Source organism: Neodiprion lecontei, chromosome 2, assembly GCF_021901455.1.
Source record: "Neodiprion lecontei isolate iyNeoLeco1 chromosome 2, iyNeoLeco1.1, whole genome shotgun sequence".
Taxonomy (NCBI): domain Eukaryota; kingdom Metazoa; phylum Arthropoda; class Insecta; order Hymenoptera; family Diprionidae; genus Neodiprion; species Neodiprion lecontei.
This window is the reverse complement of record NC_060261.1, coordinates 3,566,316-3,581,142: the sequence shown is the minus strand read 5'-3', so window position 1 is coordinate 3,581,142 and position 14,827 is coordinate 3,566,316. Positions and strand designations below refer to the sequence as shown.

The 14,827-nt window shown below is 33.9% G+C and overlaps 3 protein-coding genes across 8 annotated transcripts; 2 read left to right on the top strand and 1 right to left on the bottom strand.

The window, feature by feature from the left end:
- Window positions 1-78: 78 nt before the first annotated feature.
- On the top strand, window positions 79-3,205 carry LOC107224355. 3 transcript variants are annotated; one of them, XM_015664375.2, is made up of 4 exons: window positions 79-174; window positions 425-645; window positions 746-1,673; window positions 1,775-2,883. In XM_015664375.2, the coding sequence occupies exons 2-4, from the start codon at window positions 526-528 to the stop codon at window positions 2,881-2,883; spliced, it is 2,157 nt and encodes a 718-aa protein (XP_015519861.2). In that variant the 5' UTR covers window positions 79-174; window positions 425-525. The 3 variants fall into 3 exon arrangements, with proteins under 3 accessions (XP_015519861.2, XP_046586630.1, XP_046586631.1); XM_046730674.1 differs by lacking the exon at window positions 79-174 and adding an exon at window positions 3,068-3,205 and having other exon boundaries at window positions 181-645; window positions 1,775-2,863; XM_046730675.1 differs by lacking the exon at window positions 79-174 and having other exon boundaries at window positions 548-645; window positions 722-1,673.
- On the top strand, window positions 3,182-4,587 carry LOC107224346 (enkurin). The gene is made up of 4 exons (XM_015664363.2): window positions 3,182-3,322; window positions 3,488-3,944; window positions 4,061-4,186; window positions 4,325-4,587. The coding sequence occupies exons 1-4, from the start codon at window positions 3,237-3,239 to the stop codon at window positions 4,508-4,510; spliced, it is 855 nt and encodes a 284-aa protein (XP_015519849.1). The 5' UTR covers window positions 3,182-3,236; the 3' UTR covers window positions 4,511-4,587.
- A 219-nt stretch (window positions 4,588-4,806) lies between these two features.
- On the bottom strand, window positions 4,807-14,800 carry LOC107224493 (protein spinster). 4 transcript variants are annotated; one of them, XR_006902698.1, is made up of 11 exons: window positions 14,392-14,800; window positions 13,588-13,784; window positions 13,355-13,506; window positions 12,935-13,138; window positions 12,695-12,832; window positions 12,201-12,462; window positions 11,977-12,075; window positions 11,605-11,815; window positions 9,536-9,611; window positions 8,605-8,698; window positions 6,781-6,894 (listed from the first exon to the last, which is right to left on the bottom strand). XR_006902698.1 is itself a non-coding variant. In XM_015664573.2 (10 exons), exons 1-9 carry the CDS (start codon window positions 14,585-14,587, stop codon window positions 8,646-8,648), a joined length of 1,512 nt encoding a protein of 503 aa, XP_015520059.1. In that variant the 5' UTR covers window positions 14,588-14,799; the 3' UTR covers window positions 4,807-6,894; window positions 8,605-8,645. The 4 variants fall into 4 exon arrangements, 3 of the variants coding, with proteins under 3 accessions (XP_015520059.1, XP_015520051.1, XP_046586633.1); XM_015664573.2 differs by lacking the exon at window positions 9,536-9,611 and having other exon boundaries at window positions 4,807-6,894; window positions 14,392-14,799; XM_015664565.2 differs by lacking the exons at window positions 8,605-8,698; window positions 9,536-9,611 and having other exon boundaries at window positions 4,807-6,894; window positions 14,392-14,798.
- Window positions 14,801-14,827: the final 27 nt, after the last annotated feature.

Here is a 14,827-nt window from a genome sequence, read left to right as displayed (position 1 = left end):
TGCATGAAATACGAACGTAAAATATAAGCAGTAGCGCAATCTTCATTCAATATCTTCAGTTAACGCTGCAATGATACGACCGATACGACTTTGTAATACGGGTCATGAATAATATGTGAATGCGAGTACCCGTGAGCGTTCGCAAAACCGCTAAGGTTTAAATATTAGGGTTAGGTCAGTATTACGTCATTTATTTTTATCGTTGGTATTCCAAAGCAAGTTCAACAGATTTTGGTCATAATTCACGCATTTCAATTCTTTAATAGGACAATATCCAGTTTTTTCTTCTTATTTTTGTTTTTTATCAACTAATTGATAATAGAACCGTAAAATCATCCTAGATCGGTCAAGAAGAAATTATGCCAACTCGTGTTAGAAATATTGAGAAGTTCGTCTCGTAGTAACATTTTTCATGGCGTAATAGATATTTTGAACGAGGACAAAGTAACAAACTACTTGCTGGATCACAGAAATCATGTGGAAGTGGAATTATCTGCCGTAGAAAGCAAAGTATAGAAAATAACGATGCAGGCAAAGGAGCTGTGCAGCATATCAGTATCACCGTTAGTTACAGCACCTTTTTCTGTACAATGGTCTGCAGATAACCACACATCCATTCTTACTGAAAAAGGAGTGCATGTATTTGTGAGTAACAACACTTTTAGTAAAAAATAAATATTGATATTGTCATCTAATTTTTATTCTCTTTATCAATGCCAAGAATTTCGCGATTCAAATTTTCTAGGAGTTGATACCTGCTCCATCATCCGTGTACCCAACGTTCAATTTTTCACGTTCATTTATTCACCCATCGGAAGTACTGCCGGCGCAATCGTTGAATGAAGAAGTTGATACAGTATTATGGAAGTTGGAACGAGTGGAATTTTACCTATTTTTAATGGAAGAAGCCATAACGCCAAGTATAAATGGAGCAAGAGACATGGAGCCACGAGTGTTGAGCTTGGGCTGGTCCCCTTGGCGCTTGACGAGTCCCTATAAATGCCTGTTGGCAACCGTCACATCAGCCGGAGCTGTTGATATTCTTGTAAAAGTGTCCAAGAACTGGTTTTCTATTTGCGATCTTTCAGCGGCTTGGATCGCTAATATTCATGGTGAATCCAATGGCGAAGTTAGGGCCAAATTGATGACGACCCCACCTACTGAGCTGAGAGATCACCTAAGGCGTTTACAAGCGACCGCAATTTGTTGGAGTGAATTATATGAATCAGGGAAGGAATGCTTTGCTTATTTGGTTGTAGCATACCGTAATTCAGAAATAGTTGTGTGGCGTATCCCCGAGCTGCGACACGACTATGAAAAATTCAAACCTTCCATTGCCTTCCAAAAGATTATGCGCTGCAACATAAGGATTAATTTATTAAAGTGGATTCATTGGGAAAAAGAAGTACTTATTGTTCTGGGGTACTCAGATGGCCAAGTTGACGCAGTTTTACTTGATGCCATTGATGATGAGTCCAGAAACTGTACAGTAATCAAATACTGGCCTGATGCAGATCGCATTCCTGTTAGCTGCATCGAAGTTTGGAATAGCGCGGAGCATGGGATGCTAGTTGTAATTTGTAAGGGTTCTTATTTTAGTGTGCTGCGACCATCTCATAACGGCAGTATTACAGATACATATGATATTCATATCAGAGGCTATTCTATAACAGGTAATTGACTTATTTATTACGGTCTATCTTTATCCTCAACAAATTACACGAGACCTGAGAGTTGTCATATTTACTCTATTTTTATGAATTCTTTCTTTCAGGTGTGGTTGAAGCAAGCGACAGAGTATTACTAATTACAACGCAAGATGGTTGCTTATTTGCAGTTAGTTTTGAGGATAAAAATTTAGTCTACATTGATATTAAAAACAATTTACCATCAGCTCGTGTTCAGTACTTGGGCCTTTCATGTTCGTACAACAAATCTTTATTTTTCAATGTAACAAGTCCAGACATTATGCACGATCATTTGATCAACCGAGAACCCAGCACACTGTGTATATTTACAATGGAAGGAAATCCAAAATGGAATGCTCGTGATGTGCTGATGAAGAATGAAAGCAGATCAATAATGAGATATTGGGATTGTCTGGAATCGATCAGAGTTCAAGTTCTCAAGTCCCAAGATCCTCCTGGCATGTTGTTTTCAGCTACTGAAAACTTGGACAAATTATCGGACTACCATTTGCGTATCGCCATGTGGACCTCTATGATAGCAGAATCTTATGAGAAGAAGAAATTTCCAAGAAGAATCGCAGGAACTGTAGAAGAAACATCGGATGCTCATCCCTTAATTTTCCTGCGCTTGGCGACCAGACGCCTGTTGGAATTAGGATCTAAGAAAGATTTGTCGACAATGCAATATCGTTGCGCCAGTCTACTGCGCTCATATATCGAGGTCTATTTGGCTGGAGAAGAAGCAGACGAACAGGAAGAAGGAATTGAAACTGTATCTATTCAAAACGCAAAGAAAGCTTTGAGCTTTACAGACCATCTAAGTCGAATGGAACTTGAACTTTGTGACATATGTGGCGAAATAATAACAGATATTTCGTGGAAAGCAACCAGCTGCCCATCAGGCCATAAACTACCTAGATGCGCTATAACTCTGCTCCAAGTATCTACAGTAACCTATCGAAGCTGCCCAATTTGTGCACAAATACTCCATCCTTCCTTGGATGAAGAATACGACGAACCACTTTGCCCATATTGTGAAGTACCAGCTGTGTACGACAGTCGTGTATTGAATACCAAAAAAAAGTGTGGATCGCCTGTTAGAAATTTATCCAAACGACGGGCTACAACATTACAACACCAAAAAATTCAGGAGTCAGATAAATCGAACGAAAATTGTGAGGAAAATGCTGATTAAAAATTAGTAATACCTCAGCAGTTGTGAAAACAATAGGGTCAATAATTGAATTCATAACTCTAGTGAGTTTTATAACAAATTTGAAGACAATACGCATCCAAGTATTGAACAAACATCAAATTTCGTTTATATACGTTGCTAAGGAAACAACACAAACATATTACTTAGCCACGTTTTGTTACAGAGAAGAAACGCGGATGACGGGAAGACATGAATAGTTTTCCTTTAAAGAGGCTACAGCTGTTTGAATTCTATTCTAAATAAAAATACGTTCAACAATGATCAAATTGCGTATACTTTGCAATAATATCTAAAATTACAGTAAATATAAGAATTTAACACAAGGCCCGAAAATGTCTACTGTTTTAATAAAGGAACACACTGAACATGTCACCAATCTTATACCACAAATTGTCGAAGAACGAATTAAAAGTCCCATGTAAGTTGGAAGAAAATGATGCACAAAGTGTTTTGAATATTCATATTAACAAAAGTCAATTCTATCATCAAGTTTTTGACATCTATCACGTAAATGAGAGAGAACCTGCTTCTAGTCTGTACGAACATTCAATATGAATCGCTAATCTTTCTTGACCTTCACCAGATACCGTTCGAAATATCATATGAAGCCTGCAAAACTCAAGGGTGAAGATTTGATAAAACTAGATTTCACAAAAGAGGAGTCTGTAGAATCAAAGAAATTTGATCATCGCACTTTTGGGGTGGCCTGTGTGCCACGTACCCCACCTACGCAGTTTTTGAAAAAGAAAAGCCGTATTGAGCCACCAAGACCCGAAATTAAACACGTACATTATAAACGACCCGGATATCCAAAGTCACTTCCAGCTTGGGTGCCAGTGAAACGAAGCATAAAATCTGGATTACCAGAATTACCTCAAGATCCGACTGTAACCGCGAGAAAAAACTTCAAATTAGAAAATATTGTTAATGTAAAAAGATCGCGGCCTCAGCAGCCGAAAAAACGTTACGTCGACACAAGATATGGCTCGGCACATGATTTAGAAGCCAGTGGTCTGCTGCCCATTTACATTCACAGAGCGGTTCGTAATGATAATGTAATAGAATTCTGAAAAATGTTAAGAAAAAAAAATATAAACGTTGGCTGTAACAATAATTGAATCACTGTTACCTCAATGTGACTATATTTAAATTTCAGGATTATGGAAAGATACCCAGTTTTGTGTCGTCAAAGAATATCAAGAAGGAGGAGGAGAACGACGAGACGAGAGTTCAACCCCTTTGTCGTTATATTACAGCAACTGAACGAGCAAAACTTCTCGAAGTAAGTTCAATAGCTAATGATAACATTTCGCTGTAAACATAATTACGAAATGTTGAATTAGCACTGTTTTTAAATTCTATGTAATTTACAGTAATAGTGATAACTGATGGTAAAAAAATTAACTCATCTGTATCGCAGGGTATGAAGAAGAAGTGGGATGAACTGCAAAAAGAGTTCCAGTGTCTGCCTTTTGTGATTGATACGCTACCCAGAATTACGCGGAAAACACAGATGGAAGATGCTTTGAAACAGCTTGAGAAAGACATTGATATGATAGAGAAACATCCTTACATATATGTGTACAGTGACAGCGAAGAAGATTAATTTATATTAATATGTACTCATATATCATCAGTCAATTTTCAACCCAATTAAACATGTGCGACGATGAGTGAATATCATTTCTGAATAACTTATTCAATTTATCTTCTAGTTATCCTAGTCATATACATATCATGTTATTTTCCCGATCCTATATGACCATTTTTCAGAACTTGTTACAATTCCATTCAATTCAGCTTTTTAGTCGTGTACATTGACCTTTATTTTTTTTAACGAGCATTTTTCAGTTGTATCTGGCTATCTACAGTGATGAATTTTTAATAAATTTAATGAAACTGTTTTCTATGAAAACCGAAATTTTTATTAATTTTATTTTTTCATATATCCGAAATCAATATTTTATAAATCTAACAGTTCGAGGCAGTTTCTTATTTCATATTTCGCATGTAATTAGGGTATTATGTTTTGCTGTACAATTCATGTGGTGATGCCATGAGCGTAGTTGCACGATAATACTTCAAATATACATTAATGCCTATCTGCCAATTGTGACAGAACCTTATTATACATACATGGAAACTCCAGTATTATAGCAGCCGAACATATGGCTAGAGTTTAAACAATATTTAGAAATGTGAGGCGAAACTTTAAAAATACAGAAAGCAAAAGGATGTTTGTGGCAAATATACAAATACGGCAAAAGTACAATAAACAAGAAAAATTCATTTGATCATAGGATTTGACAAGAATAAATATTCATTCGTAGAATGAAAAAAAATATTATTGAAAAATACACGATATGTTTTAGGTTTTTGGTAAATTATACCAAAAATTAAGAAAGCATCCAGCCTTAATATACATTAAAAAACAACAGTGATGTAAGTATTGATAATTAAATAAATAGACAGAACCTTCGAACAATCCTCAGACTAGGAATCTACCTATACGCTGCAAAAAAAAACATGACGCAAAGTATTTTTAGAAGATCCTAAAATCATGCAGTAATGTTTCAATTATGCCTGTATATACAGTATGTTAAATAATGGCAAGATGAAGTAGAGTAGTTACGCTTTGAATGGCTTAAAGATACAATCTGCTAGTACTTTTTTGCAAACTCCAATCAGGTAGAGATGCATTTGCAAAACTCGTTTCAAATACCAACTCTCCTTACAACACTTACCATTTAATACAATGATTTTTGTTCTTCATCTTTAATCGGAATTTAATATTCCTAAAATTTGGTAATGTATCAAAGTTGCATATTCCTTCAAACTTATAACAAATATCCAGTCTTGTATTGCATCTAGATACACGTATACCTAATTGTCTTTCCTGAAAATCTCTTTACTTTGTTTTTTTAACTTTTGTCTATTTTGCGTATCGAGCAATTATAATTTACTTCTAACTTTGTGATGTCGTTAACTAACAGATAACTTGTGGAACTAACAATAAGTATACATTGTTGTATCTAAAAAATTTCCTCATCTGCAATTATATTTGTATCTTCGTACTTGATATCTATTCTCACTATACTAGAAACTCATACAGTAGACTAGACATGATATCGTTACATGTTTGATCTACCGTCCGCTGATATTATTTGCGCAACGCAGTTGTACTGAAGCAAATAAATATGCATTTCACGTATTTGCTAAGAAACAGTAAAAGAATTTTAAATTTAATTCAATTATCCTAAACTTAATTTTGACATGTACACAGATAACGCATATTTATAAATTTTTAATCGATCATTTTAGGCAAAACATTAATGTGAATTTTACCTGGTTTACTGCAAACGCTAAACCAATTTCATGACAATTACCACTTAAAAATTAAATGCCGTTGCCTAATATTAATATATTGTTTAAATCTCAGAATAATTACAACTTTGCACAAATAAATTAAAGTTGATTGTTTTATTCGATAATGATAAATAGTGAGTTCAGTGAAAGTATACTTTCACATGATTCGCATGAATTTTTTTTCTTCGTTTTACTCTACCTGAGAAAAGATCATGGTTTAAGTAAGTCTATCGTTATCGTTTTTTTTAAGTCTCTTTCTAACACCCCCTCCAAATTTTACAGCTAAATATAATCGCATCGTAAGATTAGTGATGTATAAACAACAGAGGAAGCCACTAATACCTTGTAAATGTTACCCGCTAGAAATTACAAAAATACTATATCAATTCAATACTCAAAGATCTGTTCATTCAACATACGTATCTCTAACATTTTTTGGGTTCCATTTCTCCTCAAGGCGAGTCCAGCCTGTACAAAATTCTATAACAAAACAGAGGCTAGTTTTTTAAAAAAAACTTTGTTAGTACAGAACCAAAATTCTTAATCACTGTTTTTCCATTCAATTTGTTGTGCTATTTGGAAGCTCGTCATCGTAGTATTGCAATGTTTCTGAAACTGTTTCATCTGCAACAGAACGTGGATTAATTAATATTTCTTATACTGTGGAAATGAAAGTTATTAAGTAATTCAATAGTTATACCGTTTTTCAAATGATATGATTTATGAAATACTATGGTTTTCTTTATTGAAAAAACCTCAAGAACATTTTCTATCAATAGTTCGAGTTGATTGTTATCTTTTCGAACGACGAGGAATGTGTTCTTCCTAATAAATATCAGTCAACAAATACGATAATGATCTCTGTCATATATGAGCATACCATTTCTTCTGTTCAACCATCTGAAGAAAATTGGAAATGAAGTATATTGAAGTAGAGAAAGGATGGAAAAAATACGGTTGACGTTATAAAATTATTTTCAAACATTGCGGAGGGGTTGATTTGCACGTTGAAGTTCACTGGCTGATAGGACAATAAATTATCTCAGTGAATACGACTTAAGAAATGATACATTGCAAAACCATAATTCTGTTAATTATAAAAGCACTACATATCTATTGTTTCGTGAAAATAATGAAATAGTCCCGTGAAACATGAATATTCCCGTAGTAATTTACATTATCAATCATTAGTGGGGATGCAGCATGCACAAAAAGCACAACTGACGGTTCGCAAAAATAGAGCACCTTATTGAATAACAAAAGACAATTGACAAAAGTAAAGTAAAATAACGAATGAGACTCTGCACAATGTAAAATCATGCCAACCGGGATGGGAAAAAAAAAGAAAGAAAAAAATACTAGGTATAAATAAAATTGATTTGAATTCTATGTTTAATTAATTACCAAATATATACTTTAATCTTTTCTACGAGACAATGATACGATTATATTGTACACATTTATCAGTCAAACAAATTGTTTTGTTTACATTTATATAACATCTAGACTTTGGTTTTAAAAATATCTTACAAAAATAAAGTAAATGTTCAGTGACGGTAGATTTCATTTATAACAACAACAAATACTACGTTTGTTAAAAAAAACTTAAGGACACAAGACAGAACGACCTATCTGGCGACCTTAGGAGACAGACACTTTTGACAAACAAAATAAACATGTGTAATTGCATGCCCAAAAACACTCCATCCTGCAGCCATTTAACGCTTCAAAATTTGTAAGCCTATACCTTAGATATATGTATAGCCCAGATTTATTGGATAAAGAACAACTAAACAAATATATTTCACCATGCTACCCCGTGTTTTCAGTAGTTAAAATTTTGTCTAGTTAAAATAGTACAGAACTGCTGACCTGAATAAGTAATTATATGTTGATGTAAATTTTTAAAGTTAGTGCAAGTGTGCGCGTGACAACTGACCGAGGATCATACAACTCAAAAGTCACATGAAACTACACCATATGGGGAAAAAAAAAAAAAAACACTTACAGAAACCAAACAAAATAATCAAGCGTAAAAATGATGTCGAGTGGATGTGCAACGGGTAATCAATTTAATGATTAAAAAAGAATATTCTATTAACGACAAAAGTAGAACCTTCATCTTGACAATGTCACAAATACTTTATAATAAATCATTATCGTTTGAAGATAGAGAGATGAAAAAAGAAGTATCATTACAGAGACAGGAATGAACATTTCCTTGTAATCTAAATCATTTTGAAATTCGATACAAAAGTAAACTTAATTTTAAATTGATTGCCACATCAACACTTAATAAGGCGTTATATGAAATCATGAAAATAAATTATATACCAGATATACAGCACACTATCAGGTGGCAGCCCTCTGATGATCTATAAACGCGTTGATTCTGACTGCCCATTATTCTTAGTGTCTAGACATTTTTCTGTAAGAAAGATGTTTGTATGTTATATAAAATGTTACATGCATTTTTAACCATATTAGAAAATTGTATTGAAGCGGTTTCTTTTTCTTTTTTTTAATTTATTCATGTATTCACTTTAACAGCACAACAAAATAAAAAAGGATCAATTTACTTGTAAAATTGGAACGTTAAACTTATTAATTTATTGTTGCAAAATTTGTCTTGACGTCTGGTACAATTCAAGTCCTGCCAAGCTAATTTTGATTCAAAATAAGTCGAGAAATTATCTGTGATCAATTTTATTCACGAAGTTAGATAAATCTGATTGGTAAATATTTTTCAAACTAACATGGAAGCCGTAAGATGAAAAAATTAAAAAATTTTATACATGTAGTATAATATAACGAATGATAATTTGTTGCACTGAAATTAAAACCCAGTAGTATCTACTTGTAATAAACTTTGCTGCGATTTATATATACCATTTACAGATACTGTTTAAAGCTGCCAAAGTCCATACAACAAGCCCCGGTGTAAACATCATTATTCTTTCAATCAAAAAAGTCATAAGCGTAACAAACAAGCTGATACATTATATCTGTCAAGGCTCCGTTATTAAATCATTAAAACTTTTTATGTGAAAGTAAATATTATGTTCATTGTCAGCTTAAATTTTCATTCTTCTTTTTCATTAATTGTTCACGTTCTAAGAGCCTTAACGAGTACAGTGTTAAAACACTGATTAGGAAATATAAGTGATTAAATAGACAAGATGAATTATATCATCGTTAGTTCAATGTTGGATGAATGTTGTTTTAACCATGATTAGAATTGACTAGTAGTTTTTCAATAACTGACCTTTGAGTTCTCGGCGTCAAGCAAGAATTAAATTCTGTTCTTACATTCATCTTGTCTATTAATCACCAAATCAGACCTGTAAGACATTAAAGACATGCAAAGCATACAGAAAGACAAAAATGCTGATATTCAGGAGGAAGATTATGAAAAATTAATAGAATTCAATAAATTAATCAAAAAGTGAAATAATGAGATTATTTTAAGAAATTCCTATAATAATTAGCATCATACATTGCATTAATAGTAGAAGAAATGACACATTAATCTGGAATTCAAGCGATCAGACGTTATGAAAATCTGCCACCTAGGTATAAATATAACAAAGAATATTCTTGAAGAAACGTCAAACTCTGAGATTAATTTTGTTGATAATCATTGTATTTCTGAAATAATTTTTTAATAACGTCGAAAAAAATAAGTAATAAAAAATATCTATAATGCTGGAACATAAAATAACAATTAAAAACTATCAACATCGCTGTTGCAAGAATACACAAGAAACTAAATAATAAAAAATATAACAGTATTTTTCAGCTTGACTTCAGTAGCAGGATATCTGGCTATTTTATAAACTCAGGTGCAGCTTTTTACATATCAATTAAGCCAGGCTTAGTAATGGATATAATAATGAATGCACCATTTAGTAGAAGCGCGTGGTGGAAGTGTGATTCAACTCTATTGCTCCTAATGTACGAATAAAATAAAATATCTGCATTACAGGACGTTATGGTTTACAGTACAGACGTGGAAATTTACAGTATAATGAAAAAATGACATCAAGTATAATTAAGCAGGCGAATAAAATAGAACCGGGTAATATTGTCATGTAAAATAAAATAAATTGAGCGCCAACTGAATAATCGAACTGAGACAGTTGAAAAGTTTAAAACTAACTAGGGTATATTAAGTATAGAATCCAAATGATACATTGTAACTCTACCTTGGTTAAACAGCGGTATGAGATTGTGATAACTGCAAACTTGAAACCAGCCCGTGTACTGTGCAAAACAATAAATGATAATGCACTAAAATCCCGTTCGTTACTTATTCAGGGAATACACGGATAACACTGTTACTGCATGTTCGTCTCCAAGAGTAAATTTCTTTGTTTTACTCTAGTTGATAAACGACGATTTTTAAGTTAAAAATAATTATTTCATATTCCAACTTGTTCAGATGATCACAAATTACACAGTATGCAGTTACAGATAGTACGAATGTTCTCGTTTTCAATTTCCTTCACAACAATACGCACCCAGAAAAAACACAACCAAAGGATATTTTACGTTCGATACTTTGTAATTGAAAAAAAAAAAGAAAAAAAAGAAGAAATACCAAGTTCTACTATTGTTAAATTAATTTTTTTTCATTCGATAATTGATCTTTTTTCTATATTAGGTACACTATTTGTACATCAAACATGGGTCTGCCGTCATGTGTGAGATATATTAATGACACTGTTTTATTATTTCAGCTTTGCACTGATAAATGATACTTATAAATTGAGCTTATTGTCATACACTCGACTAACCATCATTAAAAATATTCTACTTGGGTTTCATTTTGTAGAAATCCAACTTTGACAATCTCGTATTTAAGACACAATGCTCACTTGAAGCAATAAGGCAAATGTTACAAAAGCTTCATAAAAAAGATACATTGTACCATACTTGACTAATATAATATTGTAACATTAATCATATAGAACGAATTGCTCAAGATATGTGTGCAAAGTATTTTGCATTATGCTTATAGGCAGCGTTAGTAAATGCCAAGTTTATATTTAGCACGATAGTGACGCTATTCATATAGTAAAGGCAAGAGTTTTAAAGTATTATATTTGATTCCAATCAGGTATAAGACTCATAACTGCATAGTCGTAGAACACTAATACTAACAGAAAAGAGAATTTGACTGAAATTCAATTTCTATGTTTACTTGGAGTATTTGTATGAAAATTAATAGGAACAAGTATATACCGTTTTTTCTGCCACTCGAGTTATCATGTCAGATATTAATAACTGTATATCGATTAATAAGATCAGAAATAAGATTGAGTCATCACTTACCTGCGATTGAAAGATCGACTACAGCCTTGTCCTTCTGTATGTACAGAGCCGTGAAAAAGAAGAAAAGGCCACCAATTATTTCGATAAATGTTGTTATGAAGAGGGCGTATTGTAGACTACGAAATTTAGTCACTGCGTCGTATTCATTTTTATCTTCATCGCCGATTACGAGGGTCGTTGGGCTCAGTGCCTTTTTCAATGCCTGAGATACCTACAAGCGATAAATTATTACAATATGTTTGCATTGAGAAATGATGTGATTTTAAATCGGTGCAATTGTGTCATCTTATTTATTCTTGATCTACAGAGGTCTGTCATTTGCAAATGGGTTACTTCTCAAGAGAAGATATTCATATTATTTCTTATACTTACTAATCCAATAATATATGGACTTCCCGCATCTCCTAACATGTGTGCTATTAAAATTTGAAAAGCTTCTGCAGTTGACCTTCTTGTCGGTAGGACGACATACTGTGAACATAAAAAAAATAAAAAAAAGCATAGAAAATTAACACAAGTCTCACGTGCTGACACAAAATAATACTCCTGACTTTAAAATTAGGATAATTATTGATGTTTTGATGAAAATTTCTTACCAGTAACATATCAGCTACAATTGACCAGTTAAGATTCAATGCGAGCTGTCCAAAAAATATGAGGGTATAACAAAGAATTGAATTTGTACTGGCAGTAATGATTCCGAAGAAAAGAAAAGGCGTGCTAATAAGTAAGCCAACAGCACAAATCAGTGGATCCGCGTTTCGCCATTTCACCCTTAATCGTTGTGCCATAATTGATCCTAGCGGGACTCCAATAATCCCCGCAATCATAGCTATGATTCCGAATTTGTATGAAACGCTGTAAAAGAGAAGAAAATAAGTCATTTGTCATAAAAAAAAGGTTACAGCGTCAAAAGGAATGAGAAGTATTCAAATATAAGTAAAAAATATAAATGATTATTTGACCCAAACAGTAGAATTCATACATAATACTGGCTGCGTTTAAACAATGTTTGAAATTTAAATACAAGTTTTCTAACTGGCAGAAACACAACTTTGATACAATTTTGAAAGGTAGTAAGAAAACTCACTCGGATAAGGTAATTTCTTTTCCTCCATTAGGCTGGAGTGTGAGGGCCAAGTGAATAAACGAAGGTCCCCACCATGCCAATGCTCCAGCGACGAATGAGACGCAGGTGAATCCTGCAGTGGATAGCATGAAGCTAGGACTAAAAATAAATTTTCATTACAGGAATACCTCTATTTTTTATGAGAATAAACATTTTCGTTGACACGATTAAGAAATTGAATTGAAAATTATTCAGTCTTACTTTCTACACAGGGATTTGATATCGTCTGTCCATGAAGTGCTGTGAATATGACTCCCTCCTTCTCTTTCACCCCTAACAGGATCCTGTACCACTAATAAAATCAGAAATACTGCCAGTATACCTAATACTGGGGTAACGCGTAGCCCCCAGTGCCAGGAACCAGCAAATTCTGCAGTCTTGCTCCCCGTTATGTACCCTAAACCACTAGAACATAACAGCTGAATTATTTTATCGATAGGCTATGGAGACAAAGTAGATCCTGTTGAAGACCTTATCCCAGAAAGTGGTTTTACGATAAATTAATTATTGTTCATGCTGTTTGATGATGCACAATTTTTTATATTATTTTCTAATTTTACTAAGGAAAGATCGACGGTTGTTGAAGTATTTTCTATATCAGTAAGGAGGCCAAGGACGCACCTTCCAACCGGTATGGCAAAGTAGAACAGGGCTAGCATCTTTGATCGAACGTCTTTGACGAACAAGTCGCTTATGATGGTAGGGGCTATGGTCGAGTAACTAGCCTCGCCAATACCAACGAACATTCGAAATACCAAAAACCATTCGAAACTCTGAAATGAAAAATCTTCGTCTGATAATAATCATGGGGATGAATAAAAAAAAACTACGAATATTTAGTAGCCCCCAGTTACCTGCATGTAAGAGCCAATAAAGGTTGTAAGGCACCAAAGAAAGACTCCAAAACTCATGATGAATTTTCTGTTGTACCGATCTCCAAGGTATCCAAATAAAGGTGCAAAGATCATATAGCTTACTATAAAGGCTGTTTGAAGCAAGCCGCCCAAGTCATCTCCTATGTTGTAATTCTTTTGAATGTCTGTCAAAATTCCTGTGGGAAATTTGGGAAATAACTCCTTATTATCACGAATTTGACCTCTTACTTTACAAGTGACCAATAATGACTCGTCATGATTATGCAAGGAATTGGGAGGTATAAACCAAACATTTTGATCAACATCTTGGTTAAAACGGTCTCTTTGCAAGTGGAATAAACGGCTGTAACTTCTGCAAAAAGTGAACAGCTTCAGAAAGCTGTAAAAAAATTGCAAGTCCTTTACTCAATAATCGACTTGAATCACACAGTTGAAAAAAGAAATTTGCAATGCCAACGAGCCCAGGTATCAAATTGGATAAAAATGTCAGATGTCATAGAACATGAGACGAAGAACGAAACTTGAATTGGTGATATGAATAAATTATGGTAGGTATGCAGCTTCAGACAAATTGTCCGTTAAGTTAATTGAAAGAAGAATGTCTATGAAAGATGATTCGATACGACGCGTCAACGAGCAGAGCCGGCTGATTGGTTATGAAAAATGATCGGCTATCTCAGTGAGATATTAATTTAATTTGTAATCGTGAGAATGTCGTATACTTATGTACATACTTACAGACAAAAGTGCGCAACTGCGCAGGCATGATGTTTGGGCACGTACCTGCGATAGTAAATCTGTCCATGTAGTTGATCAGATTAACGAAGCATAATACAAGTACGGTTAACCATTCGCGTAATGTGACAACCCTTTCCACCGGGGTAATCCGCTTCGGTTGTCCACCTAAGGGATTTTGATGCTCTTCACCCATTAGATGCTGATGAGACAAATTCGGAGGGATCCTCGTTGTCGTTTCCATAATTCACTTTATATAGATCAACCGGTCTTAGTCATCGAGGCGATCGGTGTATTTTTCACACTTAATTAATACCTCATTTATGCTGAAACCACATCCCGCGGCTAACCCGAGTTAACATAACCGTACTCTGTCATGCCCTATCATAACTGTTTTCACACATCACACCATATCTCTCAGCGAACCATAGAGCAGACTGCGGAATGTGGTGGGGACGCGGAAAACAGATGACTGATTACAGTC